An 11,851-nucleotide genomic window follows, 5' to 3' on the forward strand; every position below is an offset into this window, starting at 1 on the left:
TCCATCAGGCTGGTATGCATCTGCCCTGTTTGCAGCTGTCTCTCCACCACCTAGCACAATGCCCAGCACCTCCTGTGTTTGATAAAATGAACGAATGAACGAATGAATGGATTGGTGCTCCCATACCCAGGTCACCCCTCCGTTTGTTGGCCTCCTTCCACCCACACTCAGGGACGTGGGTCTGAATCCTGGGCCTCTTCCTGGGTATCACAACAGCTTCCACCCTCCTGCCAAGTCTCCATTTGTTTGGGGGCAAAATGTCCTAGTATGGAATACCTTGGCTACGTGAACAACTTTGGCCTGAATTCCAAGCCAGAGAATCCTGTCTGATAAGTTCCAGGTGCATTAGTCTTGGATGGCCATCAAGCTCTGAGCCTCCTCGGTGGGACCCGGGAATTCACCCTCAGACTCTCTAGTCTGGAAACCTTAAAGAGTAAAGCAGAGGTAAGACCCGGTCCTCAGAAAGTTCTCCCGAGGGGACTGGTAAGGCAAAAGGAGGTGTTTCTCCAAGTACCTCTGGGCCCATCTGCCACCTGGGAGCCCATTAAAAATGCAGATCACAGGCCATGTTCTAGAAATACCTGGGTCCCAGGCATCAGCATTCTGAACAGTCACCCTAGGAGAGTCTGCTGCTCAATGTACAAATTCTCTCTTGGGGGTAGCTGCTATTTATTTTAATAAAAGACTAAGTTTTATGTCAAAGAAATTCATCTCTACTGTAAAATCTCCAGGACGAGTCTATGACGCAGGGATCCTCAACCTCAGCACAACTGACATTTTGGACCAGATAACTGTTTGTTATGGAGGGCTGTCCTGCGCACTGCAGGACGTTCAACAACATCCTGGACACTGGAGACCAGTAGTATTCTATAGCTGTGACAACCAAAGATTTAAAAATACCTCTAGACATTGGCAAATGTCCATTAAAGGAGAAAATCCTCCCTCAAAAGGGATTTCCTTATGAAATCTGACCTGGGCCCAGTGTGCTGGGTGTCCTTCACCACCCTTGGGATGACCTCCAGGCCAGGCTCTGCCCACACTGGACCCCGGCCCTCCTCACCACTTTCCAGGTACAAGTGGGGCTGAAGCCAGTTCGCACCATCACTGTCTCCTGGCTGTGGTGGCAAGCCAGGCCCTTTCATATCTCCCTCTCCCTTTCCCTTTCTCCTCGGGCTCTGCCGCAGCACTTGGGTGCCCCTTGTGCTCACCCCCCCACAGCAGGGGAGACAGACAGCAGGAAGAGGGACAGCACAGGGCTGCCACTTATAAGCGGTGCTGATGAGGCTCCAAGGAGAGGGCATATGGGAAGAATTCTCCTTTTGTGAAAATAAGTTTATTTTTGTGTTCATTCTAAAGCAAACATAGTCACAGTAGGAAATTTGGCAAGTACAGAAAAATATAAAGAATAAAAATCATTCGTTAATTCAGTTACCCAGAGGGTCAATGTTGACCCCTACAAGGCTGTTACTACCACCCAGGCTGGTGTGCAGGCAGGATACCCAGGTGCATAGAACACTGGACCAAGGACAATAAAGGCATTCGGCGTTCCAGGTCAAACGTCTGCTTTATTCAGACCCGGGTGACCAGAGACCCAGGCAGCCTAGTTTATAGATTTTGGCCCCAAGTGTCTCCCTGCCTCTCCCTCCCAAGAGCCTGCTCCTACAGACAGAACATCAGAATTCATCCTTTATGTCAAAATGGGGCTGGTCTTCAGGCTTGAAGTCCAGGTTGGGGCTGCCATCCTCATTGAGAATCCTTCGGGCCGTGTAGCCAACGATGGGATATTTGGCTTTGTACACTTTGGTGAAGACATCATCCAGGGATTTCAGCTCCTCAGCCGTGAGGCCCGTCTTGAGGAGAAAAACCCAAGAAACACAGAGGGTGGGGATGAGGGAATCGCGCTTGGCACGGCCTCTCGCCACCCCCACCCTACTCTCCCTACACCCTTGGGGTAAGAGAAGAAATACCTCAACAAGTCCAAATAATGGACAACTGACTTTTTAAGAAACAACCCTGTGGGGTAGGGTTGGGTGGGGAGTGACGTAGGGGGAGCAATGGCTTTATCGTGTTTTGCTGTTTAACTGATGTAGGAATTCAAGACTCCAGAAAACACTCAGCCTGGGACGGGACAGGGGTGCACCGATTAATTCCACTGCTCTCTACACTCCTCTCATTATAGATGTATACACCCTCCCCGCTCCTAATTTCTTAATTTGTTTCTGTAATGTTGGGTCTTAAGAGTCTGACTTAGCTGAGCACAGCTGGGGTGAAGGCCAGCCTTGCTGTTGGGATTAGACACTGAGGTGTTTTAGTTCATGCTTTCTGCTCCTTCACAGATATATGAGCATGGGGGAGACTCGGCTTCTCAACCCTGCGCTTCCGAGAGTAGTCTGGGGAGTGGGTCACAGGGGCTAACAACCGATCAGCAAGAGGCGGGCGTGGCAGGTGCAGACGGTAAGAGGGCCAGGGCTGCCCACGCAGGTTGGAGCCAAACTGTGAATGAAGCTCCCTGAATCTCATCGCAGGTTCACAAGAGTTTGGCCATGACCCTGGGGAGCCATGGAGGGTTTTGGACTAGGAGTGGCACCGTAGGATATCTACTTCAAGAAAACAGTTGGCAGCCACACCAAGGGGACTGGAATGTAGGCTAGTTAGGAAGCTTTGCTGCTGCCCAGAGGTTAAAAAAAAAAAAAAAAAAGGCCATGGCCAAGTGTGTGGAACATTTGACAAAGGCTCATAATCTGGCTCACGGTGTCATGGGTGAGGTCTGCAGGATCCAGGGACATCTTGGCTACCCCTCTGGTGGAATCCTTCCCGGTCAAGGCATTGTAGGGGGCTCCTCGTCCGTAAAACTCTGAAGTGGAGAGGAAGGAACAGGATGAGTGTGGACATGCATGCAGAGCAGCCAGGAGCCTGTACGTGGCGGCAGCCAGGGGATAGGGGATGGTGTCTGAGATCCAAGCGAATCCTAGAAAGGGCTCCAGGCCCTAGGAGAGGGAAGGCAGTGAAGATGTGAACTTACATAAGCACCAGCTACCAGTGTGGATTCCACGAATTCAGAATATGGAATGAGTCGCACATGCTGGGCTGAGAAGTGATTTTTAAAAAATAATCTCTTAATAATATTTAAAATCCAAACAAGAAAAATGTTTATACTTCTTAAATGTTGGTAGAAGCTAAGTTTATTTCCATTAGACATCTTTTGTTTGGTATCAGACAAAACAATGAACCATTACAAAACTGCTTCTATCTCATTTGTAGTTACCAGTTGGGAAACCATGAAATGGAATTAAAATGTTCCATAATGTTCTATGATCCCAAATCTTTGTAACACTTTTCCCCTCACTGATTCAACAAGGGTAAATCATCAAATATGAATTTGATTCAATAGGAAACAGGAGCCATGGAAGGCTTTGGAGTAGGAGCATGACGTTATTAGGAAACAGCTGTACAACACTGACAAAGATTGTTCACTCCATCTGCGGGAAAAGAACTTGCCCAGAGTTCCCTCCCTTTCCTCACCCCTCCAGTGCCCACTCTGGCTGCTGAGCTCCCCAGAAAGCAGGACTCATAAAGCCAAGCACTTACCCTTCCCAGAAGTGACATCAAACACCACTCCCTTCACCGCCATGTAGATGGGCTGATCTTCCTAGAAAGCAGGAGAGAAGCTGTGAGGAGACGAAGAGCCCGGCTTGTGCAGCTCAAGTTAGTAAAACCTCCCAGGCGGGCTGTGCAGAAAGCAGTGGGAGCCCCAAAGCAGCCTTCCACAAGCCGGTCCTCGGGGGCTCACCCGGCCTACACAAGGTGCCCACGCGCAGAAACCTGGAAAAGTTAGAAATATCCTGACAAGCCCATGGCTATACCATTGTTTTTTAAAAAGTCAGGAACTGAAGGAAGTCTATGTAGATGAAAATTCAAAAGAATATTAAATGGGGACTTATTTAAATCATTCCAAATTTTCTTTCATCAATGTACGTACCTGGGTGTAATCAGTGTAAGCGATCTATTTTATGTTTTGCTTCTTTTTAAAAATTTTATTGATTTTTAGAGAGAGGAAGGGAGAGAAAGAAAAAGAGACAGACAGACATCGAATTGTCGCTCCACTTATTCATGCATTCATTGGGTGCTGCTTTTATGTGCCCTGACTGGAGGTCGAACCCGCAACCTTGGTGTATCAGGATGATGCTCTAACTGACTGAGCTACCTGGCCAGGGCCTATTTTGCTTCTTGTGGGTAACATTACTTCATATAAACATCTCCATGTACTGAAATGACCAAAATGGCTGTCACTTAAACAGCTACATTTTGTATTCGTGATACTGTGCACCTGTCTGTTTAGCTGTTCTTCTATTTTGGGTATTTGGGTTGTTCTCAGTTTCTTAGAACTATAAACAGGAGCATCATTAATATCTTTCTACAAGTTACTTTCTAATTTGGTGAGTTGTTTCCTTGAGGCCTATTTCAATATGTGGAATTCCTGGGCCAAAGTATATGAACATAATCATCTTTTATACTTTACCAGTTTTTCCTTCAAAAAACCATTCACTGTGCTAGAAAAATACAACTAAATGCTATTTTCCCACAGTCCTAAGAAAGTGTAGAATCTAATTTTTGCTGTATTCTTGGGTATACAATGTTGCCTCAATTCCCTCCCAAAAGAGAGCCCGGCTTGAGCAGACGGTGTGGATTTCCTAACTTCCACGAAGTTGGGCTTAGGTTGGGGCGACAGGCTGTTCTAGGATGCCCAGGATGTGGCCTTTCCATTGTTTGAGCCCCATCCAGGTACAGACACCAGCCAGGTGAGGGGAGGAGTCACAGTGGGTGTGTAAGAATTTCAGAATCTTCACGTACATGCTGCTTGGCCTTCTCTGGGGTGGGCCTCAGGGTTCTTGCCCTCATGGAGCTTAAGGTCAAGTGCTTTCATGACCACATTTAACAGATAGAGAACCTGGGGCTCAGAGAAGTTAAGCAACTAGGCCAAGGAAGCATATCTCGCTGTCACATAACTTTTTAGGCCTCAGTTTCTCTAACTGTTAAATAGGGGTAACACCTACCAACCTTGCAGATGCTGAAGGAAGGTGTGTCCGTGAGCAGAGCAGCACAGCACAGAAGCCCAGTAACGGGTGGTGGTTATTTCCTAATTAGCTCTCACAAAAAGTCCCAGAACTTCTGTTGACTTGATGGACGCTTGCTCTACCTCGTCTTGTTTTACATGGCACTACTTGCCCAGCTGGCAGACTGCATTTTTCTTCGGGGTGATTTGCTGCCTTTCCTTCACTTTGATTATCTGTTCCCCGACTTCGATTGCTTATCAAGTGGGATTATGTATTTGTCCAGCGTTACAGAGCCAGTGAGAGGGACAGCAGATTCTGGAGCCCGGAGCCTCGGAACCCAAGCCTCAGTCCACCTTCTGGGCTGCCTTACCAGAGGACACACAGCACACAGACAGCGCGCTTGTCTGTGACCGGGACATGGGGGTGTGCCCTGGAAAATTCTTCCGAAAGACCCAGGACCATGAGGAAACACACAGGGAGTGGGTCAGAGGTACCCAATGGAAGGGAGTCAGAGAACCACCTGCAAAACAGAGCAGGTTATCTTTCCTCTGGGTCTTAGGCTTCCCTTCCCATCCGGCTTTCCTCCCTGCCTGTCGTCAAGCAGGGCCACATGTGCGACCATGACAAAGGGATACAAGAGCAGCAGGCAGAGGAAGGAGGGCTTCTTCCACAGCTGGGAGAGAGAGGCCTGGAGCCTGGGTGCAGGCAGGAAGGCGGGGCCCAGCAGCTGGCCCTCAGACTCTGCACCAGGGACCAGGGACAGAGCAGAAGCTCCTCACTGATGACTTTTCTCCTTGGGAAAGAGGAAACCTGCTGTGGATGGTTTCTTTTCTTTTAAATATTTTTATTGATTTCAGATAAAGGAAGGGAGGAGGAGAGAGAGAGAAACATCAATGATGAGAGTCATTGATCGGCTGCCTCCTGCATGCCCCCTGCTGGGGATCGAGCCCACAACCCAGGCATGTGCCCTGACTGGGAATCGAACAGCAATCTCCTGGTTCATAGGTAGATGCTCAACCACTGAGCCACGGTGGCCGGGCATGCCGTGGATGTTTTCTTCCACAAAACTAACTGGGCCCTCCGAGGGCCTAAGGCCAGGTTTTGTTTTTGTTTTTTAACTGAAGTGGGCATTGGTAACCTATTAGTAGACCATGGAATCAATGTAGTGATTTATCAAAAAGTATTTTTTAATGAAATAGAAAAAAAGTTTAAAATAGAACAGAAAATAGAAAACATCAGAGTTCATCACACATAGAAAGAATAAGCCCTGTTGCATGGAACTGCCGTTTCAGCATCGTGTGTGTCCTGGGGTAGGAGGCCTGGCCAACAGGTCTACAAGCCGTCCTTCTATTGTATAACTGGAGGGGTGGTTCACCTCTTTATTCACCTGCCTCTACCCAACAGCCTTCACTGTATTCTTTGTGGAGGAGGTACAGTCCTACTCTTCTCTACTGTTCCATTTTAGAGGGGCAGAAGCCAGTGTAGTCCCATTCCCCCTCCCCAGCCAGCACAGATTCCAGGAGAGCGGGTGACTGAGCACAAATTCTGGGACAATAGGCTCTGAAGAGGTACCAAGGAGGCCAGATTTTCAGCAGGTATTCCAAGAGGACGCATTTATGTCAGAAGGACAAATATAGCTCCTGCCTGTGAGTGACTCAGGGAGCCACGCTGTGGATCACTCTGAGGACCTAAAAGGCCCCAAAGGAGGAAACTGGGTCAGGGCCCCGTGTGGAAGATCCAGAACCAACTATGGCTCTATGAAAGGCCCACGCCAGGCCCCCGTCTTTCATGATTTACAATCTGGAAGCTTCCACTGGAGTCATTATGCAGCTCCCCATGTGGGCGCCCCAGCTCTGACCACAAACCACACAGCAGAAAGCAAGATGGCACAGGTGGGTCTGCCTGCCTTGGCTCATCCAAAAAGGTTATAGTAGAAATAAGACATTCACTGCTAGATGTTTCAGGAAGACTTGTTATTCAGGTCCACGGTCCCATAGCAGAAACTCTTGGGGGTCAGCTATGTTTGGGAATTCAGAACTTGTCAGATTTTAGAGAGGTATTATGGGGCACAAACTATGACAGCTACAGAGGGTCCAAGGCAGCACCCCATAATTAACTATATTAGTATTTCCACATAAAGCATGAACACACATATTCACACTAAGTAGGATAAATCAGACTATAAATAGACTTGTGTTGGCTCCAACAAGGCCCCATCACCAAAGGAGTTCAGATGAGGTCAGGTTTTGTTGTCAAATGACTCACTAGAAAAACCTTCTGGTTTTCAGAGCTTATTCAATTTGTGAATTGCGTAAGAGGACTGTGGACCTGTTATACTGCCTCTTGCTTATATCTCTAATAATAAGCTAATAAAAGTAATAGCAGTTAAGATTTATTCAGGCTTACTATGCTAAGACTACACCAGGTCTATGCTAAGCACTTTGCAGATCACCATCTCAATTTATTCTCACAAAAAGCCTATGTAGAGTAGGAATTCTTACTGTAGCCATTATGATGGTCAGTTTTATGTGTCCAGTTATTCAACCAAACACTTATCTAGGTGTTGCTGTGAAGGTATTTTGTAGATGTGATTAACAACAATCAGTTAATTGTACGTAAAGGAGATTGTCGTGGATAATCTGAGTGGGTCTGATGACACTGTTGAAAGGCCTTAAGAATAGACTTGAGCCTGGCTGGGCGTTGCTCAACGGTTGAGCATTGACCTAGGATCCAGGAGATTACAGTTCGATTCCCGGTCAGGGCACACGCTCGGGTTGCGGGCTTGATCCCCAGTTGAGGGCCTGCAGGAGGCAGCCGATCACTGACTCTCTCATCATTGATGTTTCTCTCTCTCTCTCTCTCTCCCTTCCTCTCTCTGAAATCAATAAAGATACATTTTAAAAAGAAAAGAACAACAACAAAAAGGAACAGACTTGAGGTTTTTCTAAGGAAGAAGAAATTCCACCAGTGGACTGCAGCATCAGCTCCAGCTCAAGGTTTCGGGCCTGCGCTTCCCACAGCCTGCCCTACAGATTTTAGACTTGCTCAGCCAGCTCCCATGATCACATAAACCAATTTCAACTGCCCCCTCCCTCCTTTCCTCTCTCCCTCTCTCTGTCTACAGACATCCAATGGGCCCCGTACCCAAAATATTCTTTCCTTACCCTGTTTCAATCTCAAGCTTCCCTCTCTCCTTCCCTCAGTTAAGTATCAATTACATCAGCTTAAAAAACCAAAGATCTTTTCTCAGCCCCCATCCTGCAGCCCTTAGGTTCTGTGCTGGGGGCCCCCAAGATCACCCCTTTGACTGGAGATTCACTAGAAGGACTCAGACGTCAGCATAAGTCTGTAATCAGATAGGACTGATTACAGTGATGTAAGGGTACACAGCCTAGTGTAAGGACAAAGGACACAGGCGGTCTCAAGTAGCGGTTTTCAGCCTGTTCCATCTCGTGGCACATCAACTAGTAACTAAACTTATGTGGGACACCAAAAAATACATATTTTTGCCAACCTGACAATAAAAATAGGTATAATTCGGATTCATTCACACCAGACAGTTATTGCTATGTTGTCTGTTGTCATTTTTTTATTTGGCAGCCTACGGGAAAAGAGGTCAGTGCTCCTGACTGAACAGTAAGATACTGCATGTTTTAAAAATGCCTGTAGCACACCAGTGTGCCTCTTGCGACAACACGGGTTGAAATCACTGGTCTAGAAGGGCCTGTGTGCAGACTTCCTTATGCCTTCTCCCCCCTGGAAGGGTCACACAGAGCACACTCTCCCCCAGCAAAAAATGCAGCAACACATGTGCCACGTTTCTGCCCAGGGAAGCCCGTTAGAGACTCGAGCCCAAGGTTCTTACTGTGCCTTGGCCATGCAGGCGCTCTGCCTGTCAGTGTTCATCATAAACACGCTGTTCATAAAGAGCCCAGACTGAGCCACCCTTATCCTCTAGGTAAGTGTGGAACACCTGGAAATCCAGACACCACCCAAGAGCCACTTCTGAGGAGGGCCAGCCTGTTAACTCTTTCTGCAGATTCCCTGACCCTATACCATCTGAACATCTTGTCATCCCTGTCTCCCTCCCTGTGTTCTCACTGACTCAAAGTTTCTTCTAACCCAACCTCTCTTTACAATGATGCCCAAACTAGCATCACTGTCTAAGGGTCAGGTTTCTAGGTCGCCTTTCAAACCTAGTCTGTCTAAGGCTACTTAACTCAGGGGTGAGGGAAAGCCCCGGCCAGAGAGTTTTAACAAAAGATCACTGGCTCTCTTCCACATTCTGCGGCGAACTGGTGGCACCCCTGAGTTTCCTCATGAGTAAAAGCAGGAGGATGGTTTTGATCAACTCTGAAATGCTATGGTGCCATGATCTCCCACCCAGCTGTTCCCCCATGGCCCTTCTCATGTGCAGCATCTAGTTCCCACACTTCGAAGCCATCGCACTGGGCCCTCAACCCAAATGGACAGGTGATTGTGAGGCGTTTCCTAGACACCTCCAGACTACTGACTGATGTGGGTATGTTGGGGGAATCTGTCTCTCGCCTCCATCTCCCCCTCCGCCCCCAAGATCCTGCTCAGCCCTATGGCACAGGAGGGTTCGAGGAGTCAGCTGCAGAGGAGGCCAGGGACACAGCGAAGTGCAGGAAAAGCCTGGATCATCCCTGGGCGAACCCCAATTCCCGCCTGACCCAGAAGCAGGTTTTGCTTCCCTCCCTCCCTCCTCTGCCACTCCCCCCAAAGAGAAGGCAGAAGTGTCTACCCCCCAAAATTCTGAGGTTCCTTACAGGTCACCAGCCAAAATGCGTCTCAAGGGGGCAGCTCGAGGGGAGACAGGGGAGCGCGGGGTGGGGTCTTCTGGTTTGGTGAGGAGGGAGGCAGGGCGCCCCATTGCTGAGGACTCCTCTTTATTCCTGGGCGGCCATCGGGGCCTGGAGAGAGGTGGCCCAGCAGGCCGGCGCCCAGCTCCAAGCTCGGGCTCCGGGAGGGGGCGCCCGCCGGGCCCGGGCCCCCTCCCCGAGAACGGCCGCGCCCCGGGGCCTCGGCCCGCGCTCCCCGCCTACCTCCTCCCCGCCGTAGTGGGCCAGCTCCTCCTCGGTGAAGAGCCGCACCGGGGGCCCCCGCTCGGCGGGGCGCGGCGTCTGCGCGGCCCGGACCGCGGGCAGCCCCGGGGCCAGGGCCAGGGTCAGGGCCAGGGCCACAGCCAGTGCGGCCGGCGGTCGCAGCCGCCGCCCAGGCGCCGGGCCCGCCATGCTGAGCTCGCCGCGCAAGGCCAGGGCCGCCCGGGTGGCGGGGCCCGCGCGCGCCCGCCCCGCGCCCCCGCCCCGCGCGCGCCCCCGCCGGGGGCCCGCCGCCCCGAGCTGGAGGCGGCCCGGCCCGCGCCGCTGGGAACGTGAGCCAGGGCCGCAGCCCCGCGCGCCCGGCTCCACGCGGCGGCCTGAAAGTGCAGCAAACAGCGACGCGGGCTCCTCCATTAGGTCCATAGCTGCCGCGGCCCGACGACCCAGCGCCTGGGAAGGCTTACACGTTTACGAACGAGGGCTCGGCCTTATTAATCCGCCTGTACCGCGGGCAGATTCTTTTTCTTTTCCGTTGTGTTTATTTTTATTTATTTATTTATTTATTTATTTATTTATTTATTTATTTATTTATTATATATCTTTATTGATTTCAGAGAGAGGAAGGGAGAGGGAGGGAGAGATAGAAACATCAACGATGAGTCATTGATCGGCTGCAGCCTACAACCCGGGCATGTGCCCTGACCAGGAATCGAACCCTGATCGCCTGGATCCTAGGTCGATGCTCAACCGCTGAGCCACGCCCAGCTGGGCTTCCCTGTTGTGTTTAAATTTTGGGCCCCCAAAGGGATTTTTGCAAAGGGTAGGGCGTGGCTCAGATGTGCACTGAAATAATAGTAACGAACATTTATGCAAGGCCTTATTCATGAGTTTATTTAGCAAATACTTTCTGAAGCCCCTGGGGACACATCCCTGAGCAGGACTGATCCACGCCCGCATGGAGCTTCCATTCTATGGGCCAGATAGACAAGGTTAAGATACATAAGCAGTGTGTTAGATGACAATGAATACTAGGGGGGAAATTAAACAGGGCAAAGCAGTAGGTAGCACTGCGGATTGCAATTTGAAATTGGCTGACCAGGCAAGGCCCCACTGAGGTGGTATTTGTATAAAAATCTAAGGACGGGGAAGGAGATGGTCTGGAGGGGAGAGGAGTCCCTGGGAAGGGAAAAGTCGTGTGCATAAATGCTGAGGAAGGAGAGTGCCCTGCTTGATGGAGGAACGAGGGAAGAGAGGGGGAAGGGAGTAAAGGAGACACAGGAGGTGGGCAGATCTCAGGGGGCCTCACGGCTTGTTAAAAGACTTTGGCTTTTATGCTGAATGACTGGAACAGAGGAATTAGCTAAAATGTTAGCAGAATGACTGGTTGTTGTGTTGAAAATAGACTGAAGCAGGGGCCTACCGTAATAAGCCAGATGAGGGATAATTGAACAGGGTGGTAAAGGGGGGCAAGGGAAAAGTGGTTGGATTGTCGTATGTTTTAAAGGTGTGGCTGATAGGATTTGCTGACCCATGAGGCTTGGGTTCCGAGACACAGAGAGGAGTCAAGGATGACCCGAAGGGTTTTGGCCTGGGCTACCTGGGAAGGATGTGGTTGCCACTTACTGAATAAGGAGTGATGGTAGGAGGAGCTAGTTTGGGGGGAGAAGATCAAGATCAGGCTTGTTCCGTTAGAGACACTTAGATATCTAAGTGGAAGTGTCAGACTGACAGTTG

The 11,851-nt window shown here is 49.8% G+C and overlaps 1 protein-coding gene across 1 annotated transcript; it reads right to left on the minus strand.

Moving 5' to 3' along the window:
- Positions 1–1,311: 1,311 nt before the first annotated feature.
- NENF (neudesin neurotrophic factor) lies at positions 1,312–10,309 on the minus strand. Its single transcript, XM_087828093.1, has 4 exons — positions 10,121–10,309; positions 3,589–3,649; positions 2,751–2,854; positions 1,312–1,850 (listed from the first exon to the last, which is right to left on the minus strand). Exons 1-4 carry the CDS (start codon positions 10,307–10,309, stop codon positions 1,674–1,676), a joined length of 531 nt encoding a protein of 176 aa, XP_087684219.1. The 3' UTR covers positions 1,312–1,673.
- Positions 10,310–11,851: the final 1,542 nt, after the last annotated feature.

The sequence above is a fragment of the Miniopterus natalensis genome, chromosome 19 (genome assembly GCF_054644295.1).
Source record: "Miniopterus natalensis isolate mMinNat1 chromosome 19, mMinNat1.hap1, whole genome shotgun sequence".
Lineage (NCBI taxonomy): Eukaryota > Metazoa > Chordata > Mammalia > Chiroptera > Miniopteridae > Miniopterus > Miniopterus natalensis.